General features: G+C 36.9%; 1 protein-coding gene across 1 annotated transcript in view; it reads left to right on the top strand.

Moving 5' to 3' along the window:
• Window positions 1–25,452, top strand: part of DNAI4 (dynein axonemal intermediate chain 4) — a 107,997-nt gene that overhangs the window by 20,981 nt on the left and 61,564 nt on the right. Inside the window, 4 exon segments of the mRNA XM_069594052.1 lie at window positions 3,312–3,496; window positions 4,799–4,911; window positions 15,422–15,578; window positions 19,399–19,538. Of these exon segments, the coding sequence (XP_069450153.1) occupies window positions 3,312–3,496; window positions 4,799–4,911; window positions 15,422–15,578; window positions 19,399–19,538 (595 nt within the window).

Here is a 25,452-nt window from a genome sequence, read left to right as displayed (position 1 = left end):
CTGAGAGACTTCACTTTCACTTTTCACTTTCATGCATTGGAGAAGGAAATGGCAACCCACTCCAGTGTTCTTGCCTGGAGAATCCCAGGGATGGAGGAGCCTGGTGGGCTGCCATCTATGGGGTCACACAGAGTCGGATACGACTGAAGCAGCAGCAGCAGCAGGTTTATCATAGCTTTCCTTCCAAGAAGCAACCGTCTTTTAATTTCATGACTGCAGGATGTTTAATGAAGTGAAGTGAAGTGAAGTGAAGTCGCTCGGTTGTGTCGACTGTTTGCGACCCCATGGACTGTAGCCTGCCAGGCTCCTCTGTCCATGGGATTTTCTAGCTTTCCTTCCAAGAAGCAACCGTCTTTTAATTTCATGACTGCAGGATGTTTAATGAAGTGAAGTCGCTCAGTTGTGTCCGACCCTTTGCGACCCCATGGACTGTAGCCTGCCAGGCTCCTCTGTCCATGGGATATTCTAGCTTTCGTTCCAAGAAGCAACCGTCATTTAATTTCATGACTGCAGGATGTTTAATGAACTCTAATGTAAATTTTAAAGAGACAGAACTCAATAGAAAAGTGTGTAAAGGACATGTATGGGACATTTTCCTCCAAGAAAGGAAGTCAGAATGGGAATAAGCATATGAAAAGAAGTTCAACTTTATGAAAAAGTCAAAATGAGATACCTGTATACCTATACCCATACTAGTTTAAATTTTTAAATCTGACAATGCTAGTTGTTGATGAGAATATAGAAAAACAGCAACTGTCACAATGCTGGTAATCATGAACAGCTTACAGTCAACTTGGAAAAGAGTTTGGTGTTATCTAATCATGTTGACTCATCAATGCCACATCTATCTGTCCCTTACAGAAATGCATTCTTGTGTATAACAATATGCTTTTACATAAATATTTATTGAAACAGTTTTCATGATGGCCAAAAACTGGAAACAATTCAGTGTCAATGCAGATGACACCACCCTTATGGCAGAAAGTGAAGAGGAACTAAAAAGCCACTTGATGAAAGTGAAAGTGGAGAGTGAAAAAGTTGGCTTAAAGTTCAACATTCAGAAAACGAAGATCATGGCATCCGGTCCCATCACTTCATGGGAAATAGATGGGGAAACAGTGTCAGACTTTATTTTTTGGGGTTCCAAAATCACTGCAGATTGTGACTGCAGCCATGAAATTAAAAGACGCTTACTCCTTGGAAGAAAAGTGATGACCAGCCTAGATAGCATATTCAAAAGCAGAGATATTACTTTGCCGACTAAGGTCCATCTAGTCAAGGCTATGGTTTTTCCTGTGGTCATGTATGGATGTGAGAGTTGGACTGTGAAGAAGGCTGAGTGCTGAAGAATTGATGCTTTTGAACTGTGGTGTTGGAGAAGACTCTTGAGAGTCCCTTGGACTGCAAGGAGATCCAACCAGTCCATTCTGAAGGAGATCAGCCCTGGGATTTCTTTGGAGGGAATGATGCTGAAGCTGAAACTCCAGTACTTTGGCCACCTCATGTGAAGAGCTGACTCATTGGAGAAGACTCTGATGCTGGGGGGGATTGGGGGCAGGAGAAGAAGGGGACGACAGAGGATGAGATGGCTGGATGGCATCACTGACTCGATGGACGTGAGTCTGAGTGAACTCCAGGAGTTGGTGATGGACAGGAAGGCCTGGCATGCTGCAATTCATGGGGTTGCAAAGAGTCAGACACGACTGAGCGACTGAACTGAACTGAACTGAACTGAAAAGTAAAACGGATAAATAAAATAAGATATGCTAATCCAACAGATACAACCAATCACCGATAAATTATTGGTGATTATAAACAATTATATATGCAACAATATGGAGAGATAAATAAAAATGAGCTGCTGAACAGAAGATGTCAGATAATTCAGTCGCAATATATGACTATTATAAATTTTAAAAACTGAATTGTCTTGCCAAACTAGGTAAATACTAAGTGCTAACCAAAATCTGTAGCAACCAGAACTCTCTCATACTTTGTTGGTGGGAACCACTTGGGAGGAAAACCTTTTAGCAGTATCTACTATATGTGAACATAAAAATAATTCACTACCCAGGAATCTCACTCAGGTATACACCCAACATAAATTCATACAGTATAGTCGGCAAAACACATGCACATCCGTCTTAATAGTGGCGTCATTTGTACTAGACAAAAATTGGGAAACTACAGAAAATCTGTGAACAATAAATAAATTGTGATATATTGACACAATGGAATATTGTACAACAGTGAAAATTAACCATCTGCAACTCTACTTAACCATATGAATGGCTCTCACAAATGTGGATATAATTTTGAACAAAAGAAACCAGATATCAAGGGTACCTGCTTCCTGATTTCATCAAAATAAAGTTTACAAACAGGCCAAAGTAATCCACAGAGTCAAAATAATCATTACCTTTGGTGTAAGAGATGGTGACTCTTAGGGAAGGAACTTCTAACATGCTGGTAGTTTTCTATTTCTAAGTCTGAATGGTAGTTACCTGGGTATCTTCTGTTTATGAGAATATATTAAGCTGTACATTTATGTGTATAAGTCTATGTATATATTACTTCAATATAAGTTTTGAAAAGTAAATGCTGTTATTTAGGAATGCATACTTAAAAAAACTATTTAAAAGAAAAAGAAAATAACTACCAAAATCAAGTTAATGATATTCACTGGGGAGGGAGGGAGAGGCCGTAACATAGAAGGAGCAAAAACCAGTGGAGCTGTTTTTGTCTAGAAGGAGCAAAGTCTCCTAGAGGTTCTTTAAATGTTCTAATTTTTTACTTCAGTTGCAATTATAACAATGTTTTACTTTATATTATTTAACTATATTGTTATGTTTTAATTACATTTCTGTATGTGTTAAATTTCATATACAGAAAATTAGCCAAAGACACATAAGCCAAAAATGTGTAGTAACTTGGGTAATGTTTATTAATAAAATATTAAATGAAAATTGTGGGTTTTTAAAAAATTATACATAAAGTTAAATATACCAAAATATTAACTATCTGAATTATCTTTCTACATTTTTAAATTTTCTCAAAATTAATTAAATTTCTCAAAATTAATATGTATTACTTGTATATAAATAAAACATGAATGAGATTTTTTTAAAGTTGTATTACCTCAGTTAAGAAGTTTTTTAAACATAAAATCTTTTATCATTCAATTGTCCATGTTTGTCCTATCCTACACACTTTATCTTTTTCTCTACCATTTTTATCTCTAGTTTTAGAACTTGTAATACAGAAATCCCATCTTTTTTACTTATTTTATTTTAAATCACTATTTTCTACAGGTGACTGATATACATGGAGTTGATGTTACTCCCAAACCTCTTTACCATCCAGATCCATATTCCGGTACAGGAAAGCCAAATAAACTATTGACTTCACAAGACGGATCACATACCTCAGACTTTATAGCTTCCTATAGCCTTTATCAGAACACATTAAATCCTAGTATGTTAGGGCAGTTTACAAGGTAGAGTATACTATTCTATGCTTCTTTGTGTTTATCTTATTACATATTTTCATTTAAGTTGCACATGTGGAAGTTAGATGTCAGTTGTCCTGTCTGCCAGCTCTGCTCTCCCACCCTAGTGTTCCACCTCTTGTTTTCATCTTTTGTTTTAACTAGATGTGGGGCTTACATTTATACTCCTACCAACACATTTGTGCGAAAACATATATATATTTTACTCAAGATTTCCTGAGGAACCAAAAAGATGGGACCTAGCATTACAGACATATTTCTTTAGTTTTCTTCAATTTCTTCTATGCTGCAGTTTAGAGGCTTCCCTTTTTTTCCTCCCTATTCTTCCATACAAATCCTTATTCTCCTATGCTTTGATTTCTGTCTTGTTTTATAACTTTTTGGTAAATCATATGTTTTGCATTTACATATGCAGATACTTACATAATTGAAAAATTTTAGAGCTTCCAATAGAGAAGTTCAATCTTTGCGATAATAAAACAGTACTCCTAAAACAATCTAAAGATTATGGGGAAGTACGTTAGTGTGTAGCTTTCAATCTGACAAATTAAAAGTTCTAGATGTTAACTAAGCACGAAATTTTAGGAGAAAATATGCTGTCTAGAATCTACCTCCAAATTGGCATACAGATGCCATGGGAGTTCTGTGCAAAATAAAGGATGTTCCAATAAACTGAGCCCAACCTTTTGGAGGCCAGTTGAAACTATAAATAGAAAGGAAAAAGTATGTAATATCACGGAGTAATGTTAAGTTCCTATGTTTAAAGGAAATTATTTTTGGACTCTTCAATATATTGATTTCCCACCAAATATATAAACTTTACTAATTTTGAGAAGACATTTATCAAATTGAATAAAAGTGCATTTAAGATGGGATTTGAATAATGAGCAGAAACCTGGTGAAAATTAAAGGCAGAGTATTCCAGGCTGAGGCCCTGAGGTAAGAGAGCTCCATAAGGTTGAGGAACTTTTAAAAAATAAAAGAATAGTGATATGATGATAAGATGGAGAATCTCAGTAGATAGGCTGTATTTTAGATTTTTATCCTAAACATACTGTTGGGAATCCATTGAAAGACTTTAGACATAGACTTTAGACAAAAGGACTTTAAGACTTTTACTTAAAGAACACTAATCGTCAACTTAATTTTTAAAGAATTATTTTATCACTTTTGCTTATGTGATTATAGTGTATTTGATTTCTCTATGTGTATCTGATAGTTTTCATTTATACATTTAATTGCCCTAAGGACATATGAATAAGTAAATAATGTTGTTTTTCATTGCTAAAGGTCAGTTTTAGGAAGCAGCACAGTTTCTAAGTCAAGTGTATCCACTAGTGAATCAATGGCAGAAGACCTAGAAGAACCATCCTTTAAACGGGAAAGATTGTCTAGTTTTACAGGTAATGAGAATCCAATCTTTCATTTAAGTAACAGTTTATTATTTCTTTGTAAATGTGCTCATTATTTTTTGGGTGCTTGAGACAGAAGAACTATGGTAATCATTCCCAAATGCTGGCTTGTGCAACAGCTACATGAGAATTATCAGGGTAATGTTTATATTTTTAAAAAAATTCTCAAGTGACTCCCTTGCACCAACAGCCTCAGTAATCACAAACCCTGTTTAAAAAAGCTCAGCTTCTAACTCAGGAGACAAATAATTCTGATATACTGTGATCGATTTAGTGGTGAGACATAAGTAGAATGTGATGGGAACACTTAGAAAAGATTACTATGAGGTGGAAAGTAAAAAGCAGGAGAACATTCATAAAGAACATTATTGACTTTTGAATTGGACTTTTAAAGATAATTAGTAATTTGTCAGGAGAACAAATTGGAGAGACTCATTCTAGGTAGAAGAGAAAACATGAGGTAATATGAGTGAAGATCAAAGAGGAAATAGTGGTTGACTAAAGCACTGGAAGAAGTGGCTAGTTCCTTGAGGAACACTTGTGTTGGAGTGTGGTATGGATATCTTTTCCTCTGAGATGACGATGAAGGATTAGTTAAAATATTTATAGAAAAAGTGCTTAATGAACTTTTCTTTCTGGTGTTAGACTATGTAACAGAACGCTTCTGACAACTAACAGAATACCCAACAACCATTAGCTTAAACGAAGACGGTTTTTCCACATTAAAGGAAGTTAAAGGTAGATATATATGGAGTTGCTATTACTTCCAGACCTTCAACAGTACGTGAACTGAGAACTTTCAGATGTTTAAGCTGGATTTAGAAAAGGCAGAGGAGCCAAAGATCAAATTGCCAATATCCATTGGATTATCAAACGAGCAAGAGAGTTCCAGGAAAACATCTACTTCTGCTTTATTGACTACGCCAAAGACTTTGACTATGTGGATCACAACAAACTGTGGAAAATTCTTCAAGAGATGGGAATACCAGACCACCTGACTTGCCTCTTGAGAAATCTGTACGCAGGTCAAGAAGCAACAGTTAGAACCCGACATGGAACAATGGATTGTTTTAAATTGGGAAAGGAGTACATCAAGGCTGTATATTATCACTCTGCATATTTAACTTATATACAGAGTACATCATGTGAAATGCTGGGTGGGATGAAGCACAAGGTGGAATCAAGATGACCAGGAGAAATATCAATAACCTCAGATATGCATATGACACCACCCTTATGGCAGAAAGGGAAGAGGAACTGAAGAGCTTCTTGATAAAAACGAAAGAGGAAATTGAGAAAGCTGGCTTAAAACTCAACATTCAAAAACTGAAGATCATGGCATCTGGTCCCATCACTTCATGAAAAACAGATGGGGAAACATAGAAACAGTGACAGGCTTTGTTTTGGGGGGCTCAAAAATCACTGCAGATGGTTAACTGCAGCCATGAAATTAAAAGACATTTGCTCCTTGGAAGAAAAACTATGAGCAACCTAAACAACATATTAAAAAGCAGAGACATTACTTTGTGAACAAAGGTCTGTCTAGTCAAAGCTATGGTTTTTCCAGTAGTCATGTATGGATGTGAGAATTGGACCATAAAGAAAGCTGAGCACCAAAGAATTTATGCTTTTGAACTGTGGTGTTGGAGAAGACTCTTGAGAGTCCCTTGGACTGACTGCAAGGAGATCAAACCAGTAAATCCTAAAGGAAATCAGTCCTGAATATTCATTGGAAGGACTGATGCTGAAACTGAAGCTCTGATACTTTGGCCACCTATGAGAAGAACTGATTCATTGGAAAAGACCCTGATGCTGGGAAAGATTGAAGGCAGGAGGAGAAGGGGATGACAGAGGATGAGATGGTTGGATGGCATCACTGACTCAATGGACTTGATTTTGAGCAAGCTTTGGAAGTTGGTGATGGCCAGGGAAGCCTGGTGTGCTGCAGTCCATGGGATCTCAAAGAGTCGGACATGACTGAGCAACTGAACTGAACTGAACTGAAAGGTAGATAGCTTTTGGCTTTGCGTTTGTGGCACAGTCATATCAGAATCAGAACTGGCATCTCTGCTGTTCTTTTTTCAGCCTTTTCTCATTTCTTGCCACAGGACCTCATAATACCTCCCAACTCTGGGCACCAGTTCCATCTCCCTCATTTATCAGGAGAGTAAACATTTCCCAGAAGCTTTCCTTTTTCCTGTGTATTTCTGCTTTTATCTCACTGGCCAGAACTGTGTCACACTGCCACCACCAGCTTCAAGAGAGGCTGGAAAAGCCAAATACTTGATTTTTCAGGCAGTATTAATGGAAAGAGGCCTCAGAAGAGAGAAAGGCTTAGCAGTGAAAATTAAGACAAAATTAGGAATATCTGTTGTAGGAAGAAGCCCATCCTCTCAGGATGGAAGAAAGAGAATTAAATTATTGCCATAACCTCCCCCAGCAGTCTCCACATATATTCTTGCCACCTTCCAATTTTTTCCAAACTACATGCAGAGTTGAAACCACACTCCTTGGCTGCGACTCAAACTCAGCCACACCTCATATTGGGGCTTGAACCTACAATTCCCTAACTTGAGAGGGAACTCAAATCCACTGTCTTTTAATTGAAACTGCTCACCTTGTGCCAGGACTTTAATGAAGCTTAGATTCTTTTGTCTCCTTGCAGAAAGAATTCAATGTGAGGCAAAGATAGACAAGAGTGAATTTATATAAGCACAGGATTCCTGTGAGAGCTACAAGCAGGCCAACAAGGGAGCACAGCCCTGAGAACAAAAAGGGCTTTTGCTTTTTTAGAGTTAAAGAATAAGTGGGCAGGGAAGAAGATAATCTTCTTCCTCATTTTTGGGTAGACAGCATGGCTTGCATCATTAGTTCTTCCTTTGACATATGTTCTAATGGGGACTGTCATGACACTATTTAAATCAGATCTATATTATTAGAAGGATGGTGACATATGGTGGCCTAGTCAGTAAAGAATCCACCCGCAATGCAGGAGACCTGGGTTCAATTCCTGGGTTAGGAAGTTCCCCTAGAGAAGGAAATGGCAACCCACTGTAGTATTCTTCCCTGGGAAATCCCATGGACAGAGGAGCCTGGTGGGCTTCAGTCCATGGAGTCACAAGAGTTAGACACAACTTAGTGACTACACCACCACCACACAGTAATTCATCTCAGGTTTTGGTATAACGTCCCCTTTCACCTACTTTCTTTCCCTTTTCACGTGTGTTTCTGTCTTGACTACATACAGGAATGCTACTTTTCAAGAATCATTAACTTCCTGACTTCATGTATTAATAACAAGATTGAGACCCTGTATATATTGTCCTGTGTTTTAACAATCGGAGTTTGTGGCTTGAATGTGCCTGGTGCTTAGATGCACCTGGTCTTTCTTCAAGGTAGCATGGATTTTTGCTAGATTAGTAGATTCTTTTCTTGAGTGGTCAGTAGTTTACAACAGTCTCCCCAAACTCCCTTAAAAGTCCCTTTCTGTCTTTAATTCCTTAGAGGGATTTCTAAACTAACTATTTAATTATCCTACTCTATCCCTATTACAATGATATTTTTAGCAATCTTAACTGCATTCTCACTGCTTAAAACCCTTCAATGAATTTTCATTGCTCTTAAGAAAAAGACAATAATCTTTATGTTACAATTTGCCTTGAAGCCTACCTCTAAGGACTTCCCAGATGGTACTAGTAGTAAAGAACCCAGCTGCTGATGTAAGAGACTTAAGAGATACAGGTTCGATCCCTGGATTGGGAAAATCCCCTGGAGGAGGGCATGTCAATCCACTCCAGTGTTCTTGCCTGGAGAATCCCATGCACAGTTACTACCTCTACTTGTTTCCAACAAAAACAATCAAAAGTATAAAAACTTCACCTCCAGAAGTGTTGAAGAATAATATTGATGCTTATATCATCTTGGTTTGCTGGCTAATTCTAACTGCAAAGTCAAGCCTCTGTAAGTGAGTACACCCAAACAATTCTACTTCTGGTTTTTCAAGCAGTCATACATGGGTGTGAGAGTTGAACTATAAAGAAAGCTGAGTGCCGAAGAATTGATACTTTTGAACTACAGTGTTGGAAAAGATTCTTGAGAGTCCCTTGGACTGCAAGGAGATCCAACCAGTCCATCCTAAAGGAGATCAGTCCTGGGTGTTCATTGGAAGGACTGATGTTGAAGCTGAAACTCCCAATACTTTGGCCACCTGATGAGATGAGCTGACTTATTTGCAAAGACCCTGATGCTGGGAAAGATTGAAAGCAGGAGGAGAAGGGGACGGCAGAGGATGAGATGGTTGGATGGTATCACTGACTCAATGGACATGGGTTTGGGTGAACTCCAGGAGTTGGTGATGGACAGGGAGGCCTGGCGTGCTGCTGTTCATGGGGTCCCAAAGAGTCGGACATGACCAAGTGACTGAACTGAACTGAACTGATGACCTGGCAACTCATTTAGAGTCACATTTCTAAATCTTGAATGCTCAGTAACATAATCTATATACCTTTAAAAATTTCCTACACTCATGTCTTACTCTGCTGCTGCTAAGTCGCTTCAGTCGTATCCAACTCTGTGCGACCCCATAGACAGCAGCCCACCAGGCTCCCCCATCCCTGGGATTCTCCAGGCAAGAACACTGGAGTGGATTGGCCATTTCCTTCTCCAATGCATGAAAGTGGAAAGTGAAAGTGAAGTTGCTCAGTTGTGCCCGACTCTTATCGACCCCATGGACTGCAGCCCACCAAGCTCCTCTGTCCATGAGATTTTCCAGGCAAGAGTACTGGAGTGGGGTGCCATTGCCTTCTCCATGTCTTACTCTAGGCCAACATATAGGACTATCTGGCAGAGGGGGTTAGGCATAAGCAGTGGTGTGCTGATAAGTATAAAACTAACCTACTCTGAAGTAGAGAAAGTCCTGATTTGTAGTATTTGCCAATTTCTGTGGTATAAATATCTTCACCCCCAACAAATTCAAGCTACCAACATGAAATTTCTGAGTGGGAAGCTTGCAAGACATGCTTAGTGAAACATTGTTATTCAATATTTTTACCATACAGATGCAATAAATATAAATAACTGCAAGAGTCTAGAGAATAATACAATTTAATAATGTAGAAAGTGATAAGTTTTGAGTGGTTATTATCTTTGTTTTTGATATGTATTTAGTTGTAAGTTTATATAATTTAATTTTGAATAATAACTATTTAATGATTAGCTTACAAAATTCCTGATAATTTAATAATTGCCCCTTACAAGCTGGTTCAGTCCTACTCTAACACACTTTTGGGTATATTTAAAAATTTCCCACATGCTTCTAATATATAACACTTTTATAAATTAGTATTAAAAATACTGATAACCTAGATCACATGTCCAGAATTCTGATTTAATTATCATAGAATGAATCCTGAACATCAAAGAAATAGTCCATATGAAAAGAAATGTGCAGTGGATTTTTTTAGGATGGTGAAACTATTCTGTGTGATTCCATAGTAGTGGACACATGACATTAAACTTTTATCAAAATCCATAGACTCTTACAGTACAGAGAGTCAACCTTAATATACTACATTGAAAAAAAAACAAACTCAAGAGATCGGAGCACCCAGAATGAAATACAAACTGTGACATAAGAATCTAACTGCTTTACAAATACATGACAACTTCACTGAGAGACTGGGTGTCAGGGGAGGTATAGCCCTAAGTAACATTGAAATTGATGGAGATTAGAAGATTAAAAACATGGAAGTACACATAGCCTCCATACTCTTATTTGATAGATTCATTTTCCATTGGAGTGTGAGTTAACAATCTGAAGCATTGTACGTATATACTAGTATTAAACATGTAAATAAGTGGAAGGCAGATAGTACGAACTAGATTTTTTCACTGTCATTGGAGTTGGAGATTGCAGGCAAACAAGGGGAGAAGTTTAGAATTATCCATATGATACTGAGTGAGAATCAGAAAGAGTAAACTAATGTTTAGCTTAATGTATATACAGATTATATGTGTGTGGTTGAGCGGGGGGTTTACTATAGACACAAATATTTCTTAAGCCCTGTCTGCTAAGAAAGCCTAGAAGAAATGACACCCCTATAGCAACAAGCATACCCAGTGCCCAGATCTTGGTTTCTGATACTGTTCTCCAATAAAAGGAACCAGGAGTCTTTAGAGAAATGACTGCTTCTAGACTGGAACAGAGAATATATAAGGTAAATCAGAAAGTAAACAAGTGTTAGAAACTCCAATACTTTGGCTACCTGATGCGAAGAGCTGACTCATTTGAAAAGACCCTGATGCTGGGAAAGATTGAGGGCAGGAGGAAAAGGGGACAACGGAGGATGAGATGGTTGAATGGCATCACCGACTCAATGGACATGGGTTTGGGTGGACTCCGGGAGTTGGTGATGGACACGGAGGCCTGACATGCTGCGGTTCAGGAGGTCGCAAAGAGTCAGACACGACTGAGCGACTGAACTGAACTGAACTGAAACAAGTGTTAAAGAGAAAAAACTACATTAAACAAACAAAAAATCTGAGGTATGTGAAAAGGACATAGCAGCCAACATCTTGTGATGGTAATAGGAGGAATAATTTCAAGAACAAAATATGTTATGTAATAGTGGATTAACAACCCAAAGTATAAAGTAAATATCCATGAGTCCATAGTGATTCAAATGAATGACTGATTAAATTAATGATTGAGAACAAATGTATACAAAAGAATTCCAAATGATTTATATAGACGTTTATCCTTCAAGAAGGTGGAGCTTAACTGTCTCATTTAAATGTGGGCTTTGCATATCAACTTCCTTCTAAGAAGTACAGGATGTAGAAGGGGAGGGAAAGAGCAACTTTAACGCAGAGAAAGCTGACAAAGTCTACCTCAGGTCAAGGTGGACATCATCAGTAGTAAGTCATTGTTGATAGCATGTACACTTGATATGATATGATGAGAATGACACTTTACCTCTGTAGTCTTCCTCCTAGAAATCCATAACCTGTCTGATATCAGACAAACCCAACTGATGGACATTCTACAGAATACATGACCAGTATTCCTCAAAACTCAAGGTCATCAAAACAAGGGAAGTTTGAGAAATCGTCAGAGTGTCGGGAAACTTAAGGAGACACAATCGATAAACATAATATATCCTACATGTAGATACATGTACATAATTTATCCTACAATATATCCTGAAAAAGGAAAATGACATTGGTTAAAAATTAAGGAAATTGGGATAGAGTATTCACTTTTGTTAATAATGAAGCATCAGTTTTGGTTTATTAGTTGTGATAAAGGTACCAAAGTAATGTTAACAATAGGAAACACTGGGTACAGGGTATACAGTAACTCTGTAATATTCTTGTGGATCTCTATATATGTAAAACTATTCTAAAATTAATATTTATTAAATGTTAAAAAAATGTCTAAGGGTGAGTCACAGCAGTCTTTACTTTAATCAGTTCTCCAGATAATTCTGTTGCATGCTAAAGTTTGAGAACCATTCTTTTTACTGTATAACCAAAAGGAGGCTTATGGTTACAAAAGCTTATGGTTTTAATGGCAAGGTAGGAGCCAAAACATCATCTTACCTATAGATTGTAGATGGTCTCACAGAACAATTGAATAATAATAGCTATCTTTTACGTGAACTCATAAGAGTCTTGATACATATGTAATTTGTGAGGAAGGGTGAGAATAAGATGCTTATGTGACTGAATTGCACTGCAGTTTTATCACACCAATTCTAGCTTTTGCAGAGGCCAAGGAAGGCTTCACAGATGATTAGCTACTGGGGTCTTTGAAGGTAGCCAAGTAATGACATCCCTTTCCCCTATGCAGTTCTGAATTAATTGAAAACTGTAATAAATGTAGATATGGTATATTAGAGCCAGAATATCACATTATGAATAAAAGCCCACTGTTAAACTCTCAAATTTGACAGACTTACCCACCCATTCAATAAAACATCAGACCATCTCAGGCCTACCACAACCCTCTCAATGGGAATCATGAGTAAAGGTGTGGAGAAGAACCAAGATTATCATTCTAGAGCTTCTTCCTTCTGTAAAAATCGTCAGGAGTGGAACCATGCTCCCTCCATCACCAGCAGTAAATAAGAACAGACAAGGCAGATTGATATATTGCGATGTGTTTCTAGGTGGAGAGTGATATGTAGTTAAATCTGGTTTAAAGTCCATTTACGGTTAGGGTATCTGGTCGATGAATAGACAAATCCTATAGGTATATAGTGGAGTTTGAAGCAGTTTCTCAATATATAACATATTCAACCAACATTCATACAAAGGTTGCTAGAGAGAGCCAGACAAAAATTCTTCCTGCCATCCTAGGGTTTTGTCTATGAATAGTAGATCCTCTGCCACTAAGTAAAAGAAAACTACTACTTTCCTCAATCATGGTAGGTAACTAAGGTGTTACTCTATTGGTTCTATCTACTGTAAGATCATTCATTTTTATAATTAGCATATCTGTGTCATAATGGTACTTTGAGGTTGTTGTTCAGTTGCTAAGTCATGTCCAACTCTCTGTGACCCCATGGACTGTTTGTAACACACCAGGTTCCTTTGTCCTCCATTATCTCCCAGAGTTTGCTCAAATTCATGTTCATTAAGTTGTTGATGTTATCTAACTAACTTATCTTCTGTCACTCCCTTCTTTTGCCTTCAGTCTTTCCCAGCATCAGGGTCTTTTCCAATGAGTAGCCTCTTCACAAGAGATGGCCATAGTATTGAAACTTCACCTTTACCTTCTGTCCTTCCAGTGAATATTCAGGGTTAATTTCCTTTGGGATAGACTGGTTTAAATATCTTTTCAGCCCAAGGTACTCTAGAGTCTTCTCCAGCACCACAATTCGAAAGCATCAATTCTTCAATGCTCAGCCTCCGTTATAGTCCAACTCTCACATCCATACATGACTACTGGAAAAACCATAGCTTTGACTATATGGACCTCTGTTGGCAAAGTGATGGCTCTGCTTTTTAATATGCTGTCTATTTTGGTCATAGCTACTTTGAGGTATATGTAACTAAATCATAGATGAAGACCTGACAGTCTTAAAGAAAGGAAGTTTAGAGAAGAGCTCAAAACTGCCTGTGGGACTTTAAACTTCTCACTTAGCCTGTCTGTTTCTCATTTTCTTCATTGATCAAACTAACAGTTTGGACTAGATATATCTCCAGTTGTGTCCATTTACTTTTTACTTTTTCACTTATTTACTTTTCACTATTTACTTTTTCACTTATCCTATATCTGCTATGTAGGTAGATTTACTTATATAAATCATTTCTCCCTCATTTTAAATTTATTGCATAAATAATAAAAATTAAAAAACATTTTAAAAAAGAATTATCCAATACTATAAAGGATTGGTAATTTAAAATTTTGTTTCCTCAGCTTCTCCATGGGCACTAGTATTTTAATTGTTACAATCATACCATGGATTTTGTCATGGACTATTTAGTCACTTAACATTTTATCACAAACATTTTCATAATTTTAATATCATATTTAATTACTACTTAATATTCATAGATGAGTATACTCTAATTTATTTATCAATTTCAAATGTTGGTGATTGATTTGTGGAATTAGTAGCTTGCATTTTTTTTTAGACTATGAAAAAGGTGTTTTTCTCATACTCTGGACCTTCTTAAGGAGACTAAGCCTTAATCTCTGGAAAGTTTATACCCTTTGCCTATTTAAGCTTTACCCATGTCAGAATCTCATGGATCCCTGCTTCTCACCCTAATTTTTAACAGAAAATGTTGAATTCTGACCTATATACCCTTGTCATGGCTCCTTTATTACCCACACAACCAAGTTCAAACTCCCAGCCCTGAAACTCTGTCCTCAGTGAAATTTTTTAAGAACCTTGGACTTCTGACTAGACTACAGACTTGAGATTAACTCTTTTCAATGTATTTTTTGCATGGATATTAAGTCTGTTTTTCTCCCGTATTTAACCACAACTTTCATTGGAGAATCTTTTGAGCTCTTGGTGAAGATAAGATTAGATGATTAGAGGTGGGCTATCATCTAAATCAAAAGTCAACAGATAAGAAGGACAAGAAGATATAGACAAGATATTAGATATAGACAAGAAATTAGCTTCAGGACTCAGAGAAGGGTTGCATATTATTTGGGAAATATACTTGTCCATATTCCTTTTGCATTGTATCAGCAGTCATTCACCTCAATCTCCCTGTTAATATTACGGGATAGATGTAATGGGATGCCCTTGTAGTCATGACTATACACTTGATATTGGAGTAAGCTTGATATATCAGCAGCAGAGACGGTTTATGAGCCATAGGATCCAGTTTGGCTTCAGAAAGTTTAAATAGACTACATCTCACAACATGACATATTCTTGTAGCATATAAAGCCACCTGTGATGTATGACTCATCATGACATTTTGATGAAGATTAAAATTAGCAGTTAGTAAATTATTTTCATTAAGTTATGTATTTTAGATTTACGAGTTATGAGGACAACACCTGGAAAAATTATAACAAAAGAAGACCTGGAGAAGACTATAGAGATAATTCTCACAGAGACAGAAACAATGAACTTTTTTAATCTACCAACAGTTATGTTTTCTGTAGAATCTGAAGAAGCTGAGAAAGTAAGGTATGTGTGTTTTAATTGTTTACATTGCTTTTGTAATTTAAATGCTAAATCAGAGGGCACTATTCTTGTTTCTGTCTTTGAGGATTTCTGGATAAACATGTACCCCATGAAATCACATGTAAAGCATATATGTTGTATGTTCTTCCTAGAGGAGAAACTCATAGCTTTAGCATATTCTTTAAAAAATAGGTGAGCTACCAAGTTAAATAACAAAAGAAATAAAGGAAGCTTCTAAGTCTCAGGATAGGTTTTAATGATTTTTTTTCTTTTATACATATATGAATTATTTTCAGTTTAAAAAGAAATGACTGCCAGTTTTATATTCAAAACAACTTAAACTTAAGAAGGGAAAATGTGTTATGGGGATATGATGGAATTTACTATTGAGAGCAGATTTTCCATTTCTATTTATTAATGAATATAAATGGATTTCTGCCTCATGTATTTTGAAGTTCTGTTACGCACATATACATAAAGGATTGTTACATCTTTTTGTAGACTTGACCCCTTTATCATTATATAATACCCCCCTTTATCTCAAATAATTTTCCTTGCTCCGAAGTGTGCTCTGTCTAAATTAATATAGCTACATAAATAGATTATTTAGTATTTTATAGTTATTCAGATTATTTGCCTTCAGGTATAATTTGAATATGATTCATAGTACTAAAAAATTCATCATTAGCATAATTTTTATGGTATTATTTTTACCCAAATATAAAATATTGTAAAATTGTTTAGACTATAAAATATAATACAATCAGATCTTGAATAACATACTTTTTTAAAGCGCATCAGACATAAGGGAAAAGTTGTAGGACCAGAAAAAGGAAAGGAAAAGAATAACAATGGGATAGATAAATGATCTAAAATCAGAGAGGGAAAGATGCTAGAGGCAAATGATAATATTAGCACATGGATCTAGAGCCCACCAGTAAGTCTTGAATCCCCCCCAAATTGAGAGAATCAAAAAAGAGGCTCTTATATTAAACCAAGACCCTTAAAAGGATCTCAGTTATCTCAAGTGGGCCAGGTCAGTAGGGTCTCCTAGCTACTATCGTAGGGAAGTACAACTCTTCTCTGGAGGAAGGCATATCCCAGTTAGACTCTTAAGGTTTCCTCCGTGTGTTTAGTAAAAATTACCAATAAAGAAACAAGACATTATGGGTGAGAAGTTAAAAAAAATAGGAAATCCTAGATCTAGATCCTGAGGACTATAGATAATGATGTTACCAAATATAAAGTATAAAATATGTGTGAAATATTTAAATAAAAGAGTTAAGGGGCTTCTCTGGTGTTACAGTAGTTGAGAGTAGTCCACCTTATGACGTAGGGGGCACTGGTTCTGTCCGACACGCCTCAGAGCAAGTAGGCCCCTGTGCTGCAACTACTGAGCCTGAGCACCACAACTGCTGAACCTTGCTCACCTTAGAGCCTGTGCTCCGCAACAAGAGAAGCCACTGAAATGAGAAGCCTGCACACTGCAGCTAGAGAGTAGCTCCCGCTTGCTGCAGCTAGAGAAAGCCCACACACAACAATGAAGATCTAGCACAGTCAAAAATAATGAAAAAAATTATAAGAAAAATAAGATAGAGTTAAAACATCATTAACCCTAAGAAACTATTAAAATGATGACTGGTAATTGCAAAAACATTTTAAAACAATTTTTTTTTCAGATTTTATTTTATGTTATTTTATTTTCCAATATTGTATTGGTTTTGCCATACATGGTGGCTCAGAGGTTAAAGCATCTGCTGCAATGCGGGAGACCCGGGTTTGATCCCTGGGTCGGGAAGATCCCCTGGAGAAGGAAATGGTACCCCACTCCAGTATTCTTGCCTGGAGAATCCCATGGGCAGAGGAGCCTGGTGGGCTACAGTTCATAGGGTCGCAAAGAGTCGGACACGACTGAGCGACTTCACTTCACTTCACTTCAACATGAATCAATTTAGTTTGTATAGTTGTTAAAATTAAAAAGCAAGCAAAGCTTTAATCTTTGTTTTTAAAAAGTAAGCATTTAAATTTAAATGAGACATAATTGAATAGATATTTAATAAATCAAAATTTAGATCTAAGTTGTACAAAATCTTGGAGAGAAAAATGATACCTAAAGCATCAGAGAGAAATTAAATAGTTATTGATAATAGGCTAAAGGTCTAACGTACACCTAATCATTTCCAAAAGGGCAGAATGCAAAGAATGGAAGAGAGGTGCTATTCAAAGACAGCAAAGATTTCCCCAAACTGTTGAAAAACACCATTCCACAGAAATAGAAATAAATTTAAAAAAAGAAATACACACACACACGGATACATTGTACTGCAAAATACCAAATATTAAAAGAAAAACTTTTTTTTGGCTACTCTGGGTCTTTGCTGCAGCACATGGGCTCTCTATTGTGGCACTGGGCTGCCTTGTGGCACAGGGCCTCTAGAGCACATGGACTCAGTAGCTGCATCATGCAGCCTTCACCAGTTGCAGCACACAGGTGCTGCAGCAATGCTGCATTGGCTTCATTTCCCTGCAGCGTGTGGGATCTTATTACCCTGACCAGAGACTGAACGATGTCTGCTGCATTGGAAGGTGCATTCTTAGCCGCTGAACCACTAAGATAATCCCCCAAAGATTTTAAAAGCAGAAGAAAACAGTAAAGAACATATCATTTACAGAGAAACAAACCAATAGCATTATTAGAGATAGAGTCACTTCATAATGATAAAGGAGGTATAATAATTCTAAACATGAAACTTCTAATAAATTAACCTCAATATATGAGGCAAAAATTGGAAACTTGACAAGTATTAAAATAGGAGATATAAACATGCTTCTCTTAATTATTGATAAGTCAATCAGATAAATTAGTATAGTTATAGAAAATTTGAACCAAAACCATAGTTTAATGGTAATATATAGAACTCTGAATTCAACAATTAGAGGACACACACTCTTTTCAAGCACACATGGAATGCTATACAACTCACCCATGTACAAGGCCATGAAGCAAGGTTTCAAAAATTTCAAAGAAGTGATACTTGACAAATTCTCTGACCACAGTGGAATGAAGTTAAAAATTAATAGCATAAATCTCAACTAAAACATGGAGACATATTCACATACCCTTTTGAAAGTTAAAAAGTGCATTTTGTGAATTCCCCATGAACCAAAGGAGAAATCATAATGGAAATCAAAGAAATACTCAGAACTAAATAATTATGAAAATAATACATAGTACAGGGCTTCCCAGGCCATGCTAGTGGTAAAGAATCCACCTGCCAAAGCAAGAGATGCAAGAGACCCGGATTTGATCCCTGGGTCAGGAAGAACCCCAGAGAAAGAAATGGCAATCCCCTCCAGTATTCTTGCCTGCAGAATCCCATGGACAGAGGAGCCTGGTAGGCAACAGTCCATGGGGTCGCAAAGAGTGTGGCACAACTGAGCACACACACACACACTTGCAATACATATTATGGAATGACACAAAAGTAGTACTTTGAGAGAAATTTGTGGTTTTTTTGAGTGTCTGTATCAAAGTTCATAAAACCTATGTGGAAATGGTGCAAGGCCTATTGCACTATTGGTGGGTACTCAAAGTTGTAGGGATGTTGGGGAGTATAGTGTAAAAGAGTCCTTTGGAGGCAGTTTAATGCAGTCTTTTCCAAGATTTTTGATTGTTCACTTTTTGATTCACTTTTTGATTGTTCACTTTTTAGTGCAATCTACATTAAATAGTGTAATTTCTATAAAAAGTATAATATAAAAAGATATGTGTGGCAAAAACTAATTTTTATTAGTAAGTTGAGTATATATTATTTTTTTATAGCCAGAGAAACAAGAACTATGAGACTCTTTGTCGAAATAGATTGGGCAATGATTTATACGTAGAAAGGATGATGCAGACTATTAATGGAGCACCAAAGAATAAAGACGTTCAATGTGACAAAATCTTGAAAGAAGACAAAGGTAATTTATGTTATATTCTGCTTGGTAAATTACCATATTTTAATATATATCCATTGGGTCTGTTGATTAACAACTATTATAATAAAGTATATAAGGCAAAATGAAATGATTTGGCCAAATCACAACAATAGCTGGGTACTGTGATCTACAACTTTCAAAATTTGACAGTTTAGTTAATAAGTAATAAATACAGATTCAGAAGATTGGAATAGCATAATTATCAATCTTGATTTTTATACAAACTATATCATGGAATTTTGTACTCTTCACATATTAAGGACAGATTTGTGGCATCTTTGTTTTCTCTTGTCCCACTCCCCTCCCGGATACAGTGGTGGTCTTAAAGACAGAAGCGTGCCTTCCTAGTGTGAGACCCTGGCGCTTGGTTCTAGAAGGAACAGAGCAGACCTTATTCTCAAAGAATTTGGCATGTATGTTTTGATGTGTCTAGGAGCTTCCTGGAATATTGACTCAAGGCGTTTGTCTTTCCTTGCCTAATTCAGAAAGAATATATTATGCTCATCACTATTAGAAAGTAACTCAAAGACATAGAAAGAAAGAACACTGATAAAGGTAGCTACATAGGTAAATACAAAAGCCAGTATTATAATTTTGATTTGTAACTCCTGTATATTTGCAATGTGATTTAAAGTAAATGCATTAAATAATAATTCTAAATCTATGCTCCTAGGCATACAAAGTTTAAAGATATAATTTATGACATCAACTTAAAGTGGATGGGATTTAGCTGTATAGAAGCAGTTTATATAATGGAAGTAAGGTAGTATTATTTTCAAGTAGATTGTTAAAATTTTAAGAAATTAATTTTAATCCCCAAGGCAATCACCAAGAAATAACTTAAAAATTGAAGAAAAGAAAACTAGGAATAAGAATGATACACTATAAAAAATATCAAACATAAAAGAAGACAATTATGAAGGATTTAAAGAATAAAGAAAGTGTATGACATAAAGAAGACAAATTAAAAGCATCAGAGGTCCTTCGTAAACAATAATTACTTTAAATAAGTGAATTAAAGACTCCAATTAAAGAGTAAAAGTTGGCAGGATGGATTTAAAAGGGACAGCAAACATCAAAAAAACTGTAAGAAAAAACCATGATCCATCTATGTGTTTTCTAACAAGAGACTGTTTTTTCCAGTTTTATTGAGAAATAATCGATATGCATCAATGTATAAGTACAACATGATGGTTTGATTTACATGTATTGCTAAATGATTACCACAACAGGTTTATTTAACATATAAACATTTTAAATAAAATGTTTATTTAAACATTTAACATGTTTATTAACATGGATGTTAAATAAACATATAGTTACAATAAAAAGAAAAGTTGCATGATATAAAATTAACACACGAAATTCATGTGTATTTATACATACTACCTAAGAGCACTCCAAAAAGGAAATAAAGAAAGTAATTGTGTTTCTAATAACATCCAAAATAATAAAATATGACAGAATAAATATAATTAAGGAGATGAAAAACTTGTACACTGATAACTATAAAATATTGCTGAAAATTTTACAGGATACCTAAGTAAATGGGAATACATTCTGTATTTATGAATTGACTTAAGGTTATTAAGATGTGAATACCACCCAGAATAATGCCAAAGACTTTGAAATTTTTTTTTTTTAAATTTCACTTCCTGGTCATGCTGTAAGCCAGGTGGGATCTTAGTTCCCTGACCAGGGATGAACCTGCACCCCCTATAGTGGAAGCACAGAGTCTTAACCACAGGACTGCCAGGGAAGTACCCCCAAAGACTTTCTTGCGATAACAGAAAAAAAAAACCATCCTAAAATTTATCAAGGGAATATCAAGGGATCCCCAAGTAGCAAAAATAATCTTGAAAAAGAACAGAGTTAGATACCTCATACTTCCTGGTTTAAAAACTTGCTGTAAAGTTATGATCAAAATAGGTTGTGCCAGCAAATAGATAGATATATAAACCAGAAGAATAGAATAGGGGTCCCAGAAATAAACCCTCAGATATATAGTTAAGTGATTTTTAATGAAGGTGCCAAGACCATCAGCTGGTGCTGGGGCAACTAGATAGCCACATGTGAAAGAATAAAGTTGGATTCAGACCTCATATCATATGCAAAAATTACCTCAAAAATGTTCAGTTAAGTTTAGTCACTCAGTTGGATTGAGCACACCAGGTGTCCCTGTCCGTCACTAGATCCTGGAGCTTACTCAAACTCATGTCCATCAAGTTGGTGAGGCCATCTGACTATCTCATCCTCTGTTGTCCCCTTCTCCTCCTGACTTCAATCTTTCCCATCATCACAGTCTTTTTAAATGAGTCAGTTCTTCCCATCAGCTGGCCAAAGTATTGGAGTTTCAGCTTCAACATCAGTCCTTCCAACGATCACCCAGGACTGATCTCCTTTAGGATGGACTGGTTGGATCTCCTTGCTGTCCAACGGATTCTCAAGAGTCATCTCCAACACCACAGTTCAAAAGCATCAATTCTTCAGTGATCAGCTTTGTTTATAGTCCAACTCTCACATCCATACATGACCGCTGGAAAAACCATAGCCTTGACTAGACAGACCTTTGTTGGCAAAGTAATGTCTCTGCTTTTTAATATGCTATCTAGGTTGGTCATGACTTTCCTTCCAAGGAGTAAGTGTCTTTTAATTTCATGGTGCAGTCACCATCTGCAGTCATTTTGGGGCCCCACAAAAATAAAGTCTCTCACTGTTTCCATTGTTTCCCCATCTATTTCCCATGAAGTGATGGGACGAGATGCCATGATCTTAGTTTTCTCAATGTTGAGTTTTAAGCCAACTTTTTCACTCTCCTCTTTCACTGTCATCAAGAGGTTCTTTAGTTCTTCTTCACTTTCTGCCATAAGAGTGGTGTCATCTGCATATCTGAGGTTATTGATATTTCTCTCAGCAATCTTGATTGTAGATTGTGCTTCATCCAGTGCAGCATTTCTTATGATGTACTCTGTATAAGTTAAATAAGCAGGGTGATAATATACAATCTTGACTTACTCCATTCCCAATTTGGAACCAGTCTGTTGTTCCATGTCCAGTTCTAACTGTTGCTTCTTGATTTGCATACAGATTTCTCAGGAGGCAGTTCAGGTAGTTTGGTATTCCCATCTCTTGAAGAATTTTCCATGATTTGCTGTGGTCCCCACAGTCAAAGGCTTTGGCATAGTCAATAAAGCAGAAGTAGATGTTTTTCTGTAACTCTCTCAGTTTTTCGATGTTCCAATGGATGTTGGCAATTTAATCTCTGGTTCCTCTGCCTTTTCTAAATTCAGATTGAACATCTGGAAGTTCAGGGTTCATGTACTGTTGTAGCCTGGCTTGGAGAATTTTTAGCATTACTTTGCTAGCATGTGAGATGAGTGCAATTGTGTGGTAGTTTGAGCGTTCTTTGGCGTTGCCTTTCTTTGGGTTTTGAATGAATGCTGACCTTTTCCAATCCTGTGGCCACTGCTGAGTTTTCCAAATTTGCTTACATATTGAGTGCAGCACTTTCACAGCATCATCTTTTAGGATTTTAAATAGCTCAACTGGAATTCCATCGCCTCACTAGCTTTGTTTGTATTGATGCTTCCTAAGGCCCACTTGACTTCACATTCCAGGATGTCTGGTTCTAGTCACAGCCTCGTGATTACCTGGGTCATGAAGATCTTTTTTTATAGTTCTTCATAGAACCATTCAATTGCCACCTCTTCTTAATATCTTCTGCATCTGTCAGGTTAATACTGTTTCTCTTCTTTATTGAGCCCATCTTTGCATGAAATGTTCCTTTGGTATCTCTAATTTTCTTGAAGAGATCTCTAGTCTTTCCCATTCTATTGTTTTCCTCTATTTCTTTGCACTAGTCACTGAGGAATGCTTTCTTATCTCTCCTTTCTATTCTTTGAAACTCTGCATTCAAATGAGTATATCTTTCCTTTTCTTCTTTGCCTTTCACTTCTCTTATTTTAACAGCTATTTGTAAGGCCCCCTGAGACAACCATTTTGCCTTTTTGCATTTCTTTTTCTTGGGGATGGTCTTGATCCCTACCTCCTATACAGTGTCATGAACCTCCATCCATAGTTCTTCAGGCATGCTATCAGATCTAATCTCTTGAATCTATTTGTCACTTCCACTGTATAATTGTAAGGGATTTGATTTAGGTCATACCTGAATGGCCTACTGGTTTTCCCTACTTTATTCAATTTCAGTCTGAATTTGGCAATAAGGAGTTCATGATCTGAGCCACAGTCAGCTCCTGGTCTTTTTTTTTTTTTTTGCTGACTGTATAGAGCTTCTCCATCTTTGACTGCAAAGAATGTAATCAGTCTGATTTCACTATTGACCATCTGGTGATGTCCACATGTAGAGTCTTCTCTTGTGTTGTTGGAAGATGGTGTTTGCTATGACCAGTGCGTTCTCTTGGCAAAATGCTATTAGCCTTTTCCCTGCTTCATTCTGTACTCCAAGGCCAAATTTGCTTGTTACTCTGGCTATCTCTTCCTATTTTTGCATTCCAGTCCCATATAATGAAAAAGACATCTTTTTTGGGTGTTATTTCTAGAAGCGCTTGTAGGTCTTCATAGAACCGTTCAATGTCAGCTTCTTCAGCATTAGTGGTCGGGGCATAGTCTTAGACTACTGTGACACTGAATGGTTTGACTTGGAAACAAACAAAGATCATTCTGTTGTTTTTGAGATTGCATCCAAGTACTGCATTTCGGACTCTTTTGTTGACTATGATGGCTACTCCATTTCTTCTAAGGGATTCTTGCCCATAGTAGTAGATAATAACAGTCATCTGAGTTAAATTCACCCATTCCAGTCCATTTTAGTTTGCTGATTCCTAAAATGTTGATCTTCACTCTTGCCAACTCCTGTTTGACCACTTCCAATTTGCCTTGATTCATGGCCTTAACATTCCAAGTTCCTATGCAACACTGTTCTTTACAGCCTTGGACTTTATTTCCATCACCAGTCACATCCACAATTGGGTGTTTTTGCTTTGGCTCTTTCTCTTCATTCTTTCTGGTGTTATTTCTCCACTGATCTCCAGTAGCATATTGGGCACCTCCTGACCTGGGGAGTTCATCTTTCAGTGTCCTATCTTTTTGCTTTTTCATACTGTTCATGAGGTTCTCAAGGCAACAATAGTGAAGTAGTTTGCCATTCCCTTCTCCAGTGGACCATGTTTTGTCATAACTCTCCAACATGACCTGTCCATCTTGGGTGGCCCTACATGGCATGGCTCATAGCTTCATTGAGTTAGACAAGGCTGTAGTCCATGTGATCAGATTGGTTAGTTTTCTGTGATTCTGGTTTTCATTTTTCTACCCTCTGATCAGTCAGTCAGTTCAGTCGCTCAGTCGTGTCTGACTCTCTGCAACCCCGTAAACCACAGCACGCCAGGTCTTCCTGTCCATCACCAACTCCTGGAGTTTACCCAAACTCATGACCATTTAGTCAGTGATGCCATCTAACCATCTCAACCTCTGTCATCCCCTTCTCCTCCTGCCTTAAATCTTTCCCAACATCAGGGTCTTTTCAAATGAATCAGCTCTTTGCATCAGGTGGCCAAAGTATTGGAGCCTCAGCTTCAACATCAGTCCTTCCAATGAACACCCAGGACTGATTTCCTTTAGGATGGACTGATTGGATCTCCTTGCAGTCCAAGGGACTCTCTTAAGAGTCTTCTCCAACACCACAGTTCAAAAATATCAATTCTTCTGCGCTCAGCTTTCTTTATAGTCCAACTCTTACATCCATACATGACTACTGGAAAAACCATAGCCTTGACTGGACTGACCTTTGTGGACAAAGTAATGACTCTGCTTTCTAAAATGCTATCTAGGTTGGTCGTAACTTTTCTTCCAAGAAGTAAGTATCTTTTAATTTCATGGC

This window comes from Ovis canadensis, chromosome 1, assembly GCF_042477335.2.
Source record: "Ovis canadensis isolate MfBH-ARS-UI-01 breed Bighorn chromosome 1, ARS-UI_OviCan_v2, whole genome shotgun sequence".
Taxonomy (NCBI): domain Eukaryota; kingdom Metazoa; phylum Chordata; class Mammalia; order Artiodactyla; family Bovidae; genus Ovis; species Ovis canadensis.
The sequence above is the reverse complement of the archived record's forward strand: the minus strand, read 5'-3'. Positions and strand labels throughout refer to the sequence as shown.